The sequence below is a fragment of the Sorex araneus genome, chromosome 2 (assembly GCF_027595985.1).
Source record: "Sorex araneus isolate mSorAra2 chromosome 2, mSorAra2.pri, whole genome shotgun sequence".
Classification (NCBI taxonomy): Eukaryota; Metazoa; Chordata; class Mammalia; order Eulipotyphla; family Soricidae; genus Sorex; species Sorex araneus.
In genome coordinates this window covers 243,994,731-244,003,978 of record NC_073303.1, presented here as the reverse complement: position 1 = coordinate 244,003,978, position 9,248 = coordinate 243,994,731, and the positions used below count along the sequence as shown (strand labels likewise).

Below are 9,248 nucleotides of genomic sequence, written 5' to 3'. Positions count from 1 at the left end.
CTCCTGGCTCTGTGCTCAGGGGACCCTCCCAACAGTGCTGGAGGGTGCGGGGGGTGCCCAATGTGGAGATGGGACCCAGGTCAGCTCCCTGCGGGATAAGCGCCTTCTCTCCTGGGTGGTCTTACAAGTTCAGGCTGGAGGGGCCCTGAGAGCAGAACTGTCGTGTGGAGGATGGAGGGTTGCTGGTGAACCCCCATCCCTGGGAAGCCTATTTTCAAAAGCATATTTCTCATGTCTGAGTAATAATGCAGAGGGTAGGGCATTTGCTTTGCCAAGCAGCGGACCTGAGTTCGATCCCTGGCATCCCATATGGTCCCCAGAGCACGGCCAGGAGTATTAATTCCTGAGCACCGGTGGCAGTGCCCGGCCCCCTGCCCCCTCCCCACCACCCTTGCCAAAAGGAACAAGGAAAGCAAAATTTTTTTTTTGGGGGGGGACTTTACAAGGTTTTTTTTGTAATATTTTTTATTGAATCACTGTGAGATAGATCCTTTCAATGCTGTTCGTGATTGATTAGGTTTCAGTGTTCCAACACATCCATTATACAACGCTAGTGTGTGCATTTCCCAGCACCAATACCAGTGTCCCCAGTTCCACACACCCCTCCCCGTTATCCTTCACCCCACAGCCTGTGCCTCTCTCTCTCTCTCTCTCTCTCTCTCTTTCTCTCTCTCTCCCCCTCCCCTCTTTTGGGCATTGTGGTTTGCAGTACAAATACTGAAAAGTTACACACACACACACACACACATATCCCTTTACTTCCAGCATTCAGTTCTTGTCCAACGTGATTATTTCCAACTATTTTTGTGACATTGGTCCCTTCTCTATCTTACTTACCCTCTACCCCTCATACACTTGTGGGGGATTCCAACCATTACTCAGCCGTCTTGCTCCCTGGGAACTTTACACATTGAGCTTGGGGGTGCCCCTGGAGACGACTCGTGACTGCTGACCTGGCCCATGAGTCAGTGTAAGGCTTTTGGGCTGTTGGCGCCGTGAAGTGCTACGGATCCCCGGGGATCAAACTGCACTCTGCCACATACCAGAAAAGCAGTTTTTGTTTATTTTTTAAATTTGCGTGGAGCTCAGGGCTTACTCCTGGCCCTGGTGCTCTGGGGACCGTATTGAACCAGCATCAGTCTCGTGCAGTAACCTCCATACTACCAACAGAAAAGCAACTTTTTATTTTTAATTATTATTATTATTATTTTTGCTTTTTGGGTCACACCCGGCGATGCACAGGGGTTACTCGAGGGACCATATGGGATGCTGGGAATCGAACCTGGCTCAGCTGCATGCAAGTCAAATGCCCTCCCCGCTGTGCCCCAGAAAAGCAACTTTTTAACAGGCGATGTTGGGCCATAGCTAGCAGTGCTCAGGCCTTACCTCTAGCTCCGGTCAGGCCCCACTCCTGGCTGAACCTGCTGACCCTTTGGGGTGCTGGAGATCAAGTCATGGGCAAGTGCTTAGTTTCCACAGAGCTCCTGAACACAGAGACTGACACTTTAAATTTTAGGGGCACCACCACCACCACCAGGGAGATTGGGGACTACCATGGTTTCCTGCTTAAGAGGTGGCAAGTGGCAATGTTCAAGGCACTAGACCTTGATTTTGGTGGGAGGTGGTTGGGGCTACACCCAGTATTGCTCAAGGACTTTTCCTGGTTCTGCATTTAGGGTTCACTTCTGGCAGTGCTTGGGGAACCACATGGGGTGCCAAGGATCGAACCCAGGTCAGCCGCATGTAAGGCAAGCTCCTTCCCAGCTGTTCTATCGCTCCAGTCCCGAGGGTGCGTTATATTACAAGGACTTGACTCTATCACTGTCATCAATTTACTTGAACGGGCGCCAGTAATGTCTCCATTCATCCCAGCCCTGAGATTTTAGCAGCCTCTCCTTACTCGTCTTTCCCAACGATTGGCGGCTTCTTTCAGGTTCAGGGGAATGAGACCTGTTATTGTTACTATTTTTGGAATATCGAATATGACACGGGGAGCTTGCCAGGGTCTGCCATGTGGGCTCTCTGAGAGGCATATATATTTGTTTCCCTCTATGATGCAGCCGTGTGGTCCTGGAATATGTTCACTCATGTGTAGGGCTCTGGGTCCGAGCCTGTGGAAAGCGGCCTGGAGCGTGGTGGTGATTGGGCAGTGGAGGTCAGCTGCTGGGACTGGGTCCCTTGGAGCAGAGAGGGCTGTCACCTGCCCCCCTCTGGGGCGCCCCGAGTGAAAATAGCCTGGCACGGAGTCCAGTGGCATGGTTATGGGGACCTTTATGGTTATGGAGGACTTTACTACCATTCAAAAATGACTGGGGGAGAGGGGAACCGGGAGGGCGGAGAGGGAGAGGTAGTACAGCGACCAACTTGGGTTTGATCCCCAGCATCCCATATCCGAGCACTGCCAAGAGTGATTCCTGAGTGCACGTTCAGGAGTAACCCCTGAGCATCTGCAGATGTGGCACAAACAAAACAAAATTAGGGGAGGGGCTGGAGCAATAACACAGCGGGTAGGGCGTTTGCCTTGTACGCGGCCGACCGGGTTTCAATTCCCAGCATCCCATATGGTCCCCTGAGCACCGCCAGGGGTAATTCCTGAGTGCATGAGCCAGGAGTAACCCCTGTGTATTGCCGGGTGTGACCCAAAAAAAGTAAAAATTAAAAAAATAAATAAATTAGGGGAGCCCGAGGTCATAGTAGAGCAGGGAAGGCGCTTGCCTTGCATGCAATCTGCCAGGATTCCATCTCTTGACACCCCATATGGCTCAGAGTCCGCGAGGAGTGATCCCTGAGCATCGCTGGGTGTGGCCAAATTCCCCCCGCAAAAAAAAAAACAAAAAACCACCAAACCCTTAACGCTCCAGGACAGCAATTGGGAGCCGCCCGGACCGCCCTAGTCTTGAAGCAGATCCCGCCTTCCCGGGCCACGCCCACTCCCGTCCGCCTCCAGGAAGGACTTCCGGAAATGACCGGTACTAACTTCCAGGTCTGCGCGCGCAGGCCCCGAGGGGCGGGGCGGAGCGGGTTGGGGCGGGGCCTCCTCGCGCGCCTGCGCGCTGCGGCCCGCGCGCCTGCGCAGTGCGGCCGGGACGGCGGGGGTCACCCTGAGCTGCGGACGGGCGCCGCGATGATCACCAGGTTTTTGGGGCCGCGGTACGCCCAGCTTGCTAAGAACTGGTGAGGACACCGCCCGCGTTGGCACTTTCTGAGCCAGGGCAATGAGGGGCCAGGCGGTCGAGCGGTTTGGCGTGTCCGCACGGGATGGGACGTGGATTTGGCGCGACCCCACGTGGAAGGTCGACGGGGTTGGGGGCTGGCACCGTATCAGGGGTGCCCGGGATTGGGGTAGCCCCACATCGGAGACGGGCAGAGTCGGGGCGAACCCTCAGGGAAGGCAGGAGAGGAGGTAACCTCACGTGAGAATCCGGTGGGGTGTAGGTGACCCTACCTGGTGGGTGGCTAAGATGTGACGCGACCCCCACGTGGGGTGTGAACGCTGTTGGAGGACTGGAGCGATAGTTCGTGGGGAAAGGTACTCGCCTTGCTCTGACCCGGGTTCGGTTCCCGACACCCACCCCATCTGGGGTCCCCTGAGCCTCTCCAAGGAGTGATCCCAGAGTGCAGAGCCGGAGTCAGCCCTGAGCACTGCCGGGCGTGACCCCCACACACAAAGGAAAATAAGAACAATATTGGGAAAACGCTCCGTGGAAGGTCGGGGATATTGGGGTGAGTCCGGTGATAAGAAGCTAGGACTCCGGTGACCACGCATGAGCAGTAGGTGCAATCGGGGTGACCTGGTGCCCCCAGGAGCAGGCATGCATGTGGCAGTGGTGTCCACGGGAGCAGTGGACAGAGCACTGTGGTCGTGGGGCAGCGGGGACCTACAGGGAACTGTTGCAGGGCGTGGTGCAGCGGGGGTGGGGGTGGGGGACACTGAAAGGCCCCCACTGGGTTTGGGCTGAGAAGCACCAGCATCTTCCATCAGCCCAGGATCTACCCTGGTCGCAGAGGTCACTGTCCACCCACTGTCGTTTATGCAGTTTTTTGGGGGGAGGTGTTGAGGCCAGGTCACACCTGGCCCTGCCCAGGGTTGGATGTTCCTGATTCTTAGTTCTTTGCTCAGGGGTTGGATTTTTTTTTTTTTTTTTTGGTTTGTTTTTAGGCCACACCTGGCAGTGTTCTGGGGTTACGCATGGTGGGACGACTCTGGGAACCATATGGGATGCCAGCACTCTAACACCCCCCACCCCACTTCGGCATGTGCAAGGCCAGCCCTACCCACTGTATCACTCTGCCCCCATTTTTTTTTCCCCCTGGTTGTTTGATTTGGGGAAGGATCACACTCAGCGATGCTCAGGGGTTACTCCTACCTCTTCACTTGGGGATCTCTCTTGGTAGTGCTCGGGGGACCATTTGGGATGCCGGGGATTGAACCTGGGTTGGCCACGTACAAGGCAAACACCTTACCCACTGGACTATTGCTGCAGCGAGATTTTTTTTTTCTTTTTGGGTCACACCTGGCGATGCACAGGGGTTACTCCTGGCTCTGCACTCAGGAATTACTCCTGGCGGTGCTCAGGGGACCATATGGGATGCTGGGAATCGAACCTGGGTCAGCAGTGTGCAAGGCAAACGCCCTACCTGCTGTGTTATCGCTCCAGCCCCGGTGGGTTTTTTATTTTATTTTATTTATTTATTGCTTTTTGGGTTTTTTTTAAAGGGGAGGATTTGGGCCACTTCCTGCAGTACTAGAAATGCTCAGGACTTACTCCTGGCACTGTGCTCAGGTTTCACTCCTGATGAATCCCAGGAGACCTCATCAGGTGCCAGTGATTGAACCCAGGTCTGCCCCTTGCAAAGCAAGTGCCCTCCCCATTGTACTGCCCGGCCTCTTTGCTCAAGAATGGCAGTGCTGGTGGCCCCTATGCTTTCTCCTTCCCTCTCTGGCTTGGCAGGGGTGACCCCCCCCTCAACAGCGCTTTTCAGTGGGTCCCGGGGTGCTTTGGAGCGCTGCCCACAGCAGGACTGAGTGGGGGTGCAGAGACAGAGCCGGGTTGGGGGGGGGTCTCTCCAGGGAGCGCCATGGGGTGGCATCTTATAACCCCACACTCTGCCCATCGGGGTACTCCCAGACCACCCCCCAGACCTCCCTTCCCAAGAGTTCTGTGAGAAAGGCAAGCAGTGTGCCCAAGAGTGGCTCAAAGGACTGAGTGTGCAGGGGGGGGGCCCTGGGTTTGCTCCCCTGCACTGCAGGACCCCCTGAGCACCACCTGTGTGGGCCAGAATTAAATCCCAAGTCCTGCCCTCCCCTGAGACATCCTTGGCCCCCGGATTGAGCCGTGGGACAGGCCTGGTCTCGTGGCTTCTGCAGATAGGAGTTGGGGTGCCGCCAAAGGGGGCGCCTGCTGAGTGGTCTGCCTCATGGGTTGGGGGATCGGCCAGCCCTCCCGGCGGTTCCCAGGGCAGTGTGGGGTTCCCCCCAGAAGGACTAAGGGGAGGTCCGTTTCTTGATCACCTGAGTGTGACCCCTCAACTCCGAGGGGGTCAGAGGACGTGCCGTGCCTGGGGCCTGCGCCCCGCTTATGGGGGCAGCAGCAGATGGGGGGAGGGGAAGGGGGAGCCTGGCGCTATCCTGAACGGCGTGGGGGGCTGCTGCCCGGACCCCCTTGGTCCTGTGGCTGTCCCAGGAGCGGGGGGATGTGCAGGCCACAAGCCTGCACCCCGGGGGTTCGGATTCTTCTGGGAGAAGCAGAAGACACCAGGGTGCCGGGAGCGGAGTGACAGCAAGGTTACTTCCGGTGTGTCCCAGACTCGGTGCACACTGCAGCTGGGGGAGGGGGGCCGGCGGCACAGCGGGGAGGGCACCTACCTTGCGTGTGGCTGACCTGGGCTTGATTCCCCACATCCCATAGGGTCCCCTGGGCCCCGCCAGTTGTGGCCCAAAAAGGGGAATAAAATAAAATAAAATAAAATAGGGGCTGGAGTGATAGCACAGCGGATAGGGCGTTTGCCTTGCACGCGGCCGACCCGGGTTCGATTCCCAGCATCCCATATGGTCCCCTGAGCACGACCAGGGGTAATTCCTGAGTGCATGAGCCAGGAGTGACCCCTGAGCATCGCTGGTTGTGACCCAAAAAGCAAACAAATAAATAAATTAATTAATTAAAATAAAATAATAATATTCCAGCCGAGGGGGCTGGAGTGATAGCACAGCGGGTAGGGCACTTGCCTTGCACGCGGCCGAACTGGGTTCGATTCCCAGCATCCCATAGGGTCCCCTGAGCACTGCCAGGAGTAATTCCTGAGTGCATGAGCCAGGGGTGACCCCTGAGCATCACTGGGTGTGACCCCAAAATGCAAAAAAAAAAACATTCCGGCTGAGTCGCAAGCAAGGCTTGATGCCCCACCTACTGTCCCCCCACAGGGTCCCCACAGCGGGGATGTGGGGCGCCGTGGGTGCCGTGGGGCTGGTGTGGGCCACCGATTGGCGTCTGATCCTCGACTGGGTCCCCTACATCAACGGCAAGTTCAAGAAGGACAGTTAAGGCGCGTGGCCCTCCACGCACCCGCATCCTGGTAAGTGTGGGTCCGGCCTGGGGCGTGTGGGTGGGCGGGGGTGGGTGTGTGGCTGTCCCCTTGGGGCCCGGCCCACCTGGCCTTGTTCCCCACAGGTGCTGCGTCCGGCTGAGCCCCCCGTCACGCCGGCAGGAGGGACCCGCTGGGCTGGAAATGGCTGTTTGAACACCCCCCCCCCCAATAAAGCTCTCTCTGAAACCTGCCTCACCTGGACCTTCTCAGGCCCTGCTGGCGCTGCGGTCACCTGTCCTGGGAGCCCCAGACGGGGAGTGAGGGGGTGCTGAGTGTCCAGCTCCTGCAGACCCAGTGGGCAGTGGCCTCTGTGCCACGTTGGAGTCGGCAGGAGCCAACTCAGCGCCTGAGCGGGGAATCCCCCGCTCTGTCCCTTCCCTCCCAGCCATGTCACAGCCACCTGGTACAAGTCCCCCCACCTTCGCCTGCCCCCACCCCCAGCACCATCTGGAGGGGGACACAGCAGTGCTTGGTTCGGGGGCGGGACGTCGGAAGGGAACTGGGGGTGTCTCGTGCAACCATTTGATTGCGGCCAGGGGTTTACCTGTATCTTCACACCCTGCCTCACACTGCCCCCAGAGGCCACTGTGCTCTGTGGTCCCTCCTTCCCCTCCCCCCCATAAAAAAAGGGCCTGGACCCCATTCCCAGGGGACGGGCCCCCCAGGGGATACTGAGGCACAGTCCACAGGCCTCTCAGCTCACTGGTCAGCACTCTGGAGTGATTTGGGGGCATGGCCCTCGGGAAGGGGCCCCACCTTGGCGGAACGGGGTGGGGGCTGCCGAAGGAGGGGAACAGGAGCGGCCTTCCGTGGGTTCCTGGCTGCACTGTGGGGCCGAGCGGGCGCACGTCCCTTGGGACCCTGGCCCCAGCAGAGCTCGGAGCCTGTATTCTGCCATGATGGTGTCGGCCTCGGACAGCCAAGGAGGCAGCGGGTTCAGCCTTCTGGAAGGAGCAACAGCAAACCCACTGGGGACACGGAAACAGCACCCATGCCCTACAACCCCCCGACAACACCCCTCGCCACCCTTCACCCCATTCTTGACATTTCTAGACATATTCCTAGGGGCCAGAGCACTAGGACAGCTGGGAAGGTGCTTGCCATGCATGCCGCCGGCCCAGGTTCGATCCCCGACATCCCATAGGAGGGCCCCCCAAGTACCTCCAACTCGGGGGTGATCCCTCAGTGCAGAGCCAGGAGCAAGCCCTGAGCACTGCCGGATGTGACCTGGAAACCACAAACAAAGAGTATAGAGGTAAAGGTGTTGGCTGTGCAAGAGAATGACCCCGGCAGCCTCAATGCTCAGAGCTGTAGATGGTGCCCCGAGCTCTGCCAGGTGTGGCCCAACATGCAGAAGCACACGCGTGGATAGACCACAGGCGTGGCGGTTGAGTTCCCGTTTTCAATCCCAGGTCCTTGGTCCCCACACCAGAAGGAGCTTCAGAGTACTGCCAGGGGCGGCCCCCAGACCAGAAAGCAAATCAGAGGTGGCAGAGGGGGGCCAGAGAGATTGAACAGCGGGTAAGGTGCTTACCTTGCACACGTGCCCGCCCTGGGTCCTTTCCAGACAGCCCATATCGCCTCTCAGCGCCACCAGGAGTGATTCCTGACTGCAAACCCAGGAATCACCCCTGTACACCACCAGATGTGCCTCGTTCCCCCCAGAAAAAAAAATAAGAAAAATCAGGCACCCTGGGATTAGGGCTCAATCTGCAACAGTTGCCCTGCAATGTCTGGGGCCTGCGTTCTGTCCCCAGCAGGTTTTGTAGATGAGGACCCTATGTTCAATCCCTGGCACCTCCTGAGCTCCATGGGGAGTGACCCTCCCGCTGGTATAACCCCCCCTTGCTGAGTAAAATCAAAGGTCATCTTTGGAGCTGGCACAGTAGGACAGGAGGGTTTTTGCCTCGCTCACAGCCAGCCTAGGTGCAATCCCGGGCACTCCATAGTGTCCCCCGAGTAACACCAGGAATAAGCCCTGAGCACTGTGGTCCAAGAACAACACAAAAGTGACGGGGCTGAAGCACTTCCTTTGCACGTGGCCGACCCTGGTTAGCGTCTGGTATCACAGAGGGTCCCCAGAGCACTGCCAGGTGTGGACCTAAAACCAAAATTAGTGAACTGTTATTTTTTTCCTTGTCTACACCTAGAAATACTCAGGACTGACTCCTGGCTCTGTGCTCAGGGATCATTCCTGGATGGCTCAGGGGGATTCTATGGGGTGCCAGAGAGAGAACCTAGCACCCATGTAAGACACCCATGCATGGGTCCCTGTCCCTGCTGTACTATCGCTCCAGCCTGAATTTTTTTTTTTTTTTTTGGCTTTTTGGGTCACACCTGGCTATGCTTAGAGGTTACTCCTGGCTCTACATTCAGGAATTACTCCTGGTGGTGCTCGGGGGACCAAAAGGGATGCTGGGAGTCGAACCCGGGTCTGCCATATGCAAAGCAAACGCCCTACCCGCTGTACTATCGCTCCAGCCCCCGAGCCTGAAATTATATTTTGTGGAGGTTTGGATCACATCTGGTGGTGCTCAGGAGTCAGGCCTGGCGGGGCTCATGGGTTCCCGTGTCGTGCTGGAATCAAACCCAGGTTGGCTGCAGAGAAGTGCCTTAGCTGCTGTACTATCGATTCTCTGGCCCCCAGTTTTTGTTTCCTTTGG

At 57.5% G+C, this 9,248-nt stretch overlaps 1 protein-coding gene across 1 annotated transcript; it reads left to right on the top strand.

Annotated features, from left to right (window-relative positions):
- The first annotated feature begins 3,016 nt into the window (after window positions 1-3,016).
- Window positions 3,017-6,751, top strand: LOC101539972 (cytochrome b-c1 complex subunit 10). Its single transcript, XM_004614801.2, has 3 exons — window positions 3,017-3,174; window positions 6,422-6,573; window positions 6,669-6,751. Exons 1-2 carry the CDS (start codon window positions 3,125-3,127, stop codon window positions 6,540-6,542), a joined length of 171 nt encoding a protein of 56 aa, XP_004614858.1. The 5' UTR covers window positions 3,017-3,124; the 3' UTR covers window positions 6,543-6,573; window positions 6,669-6,751.
- Window positions 6,752-9,248: the final 2,497 nt, after the last annotated feature.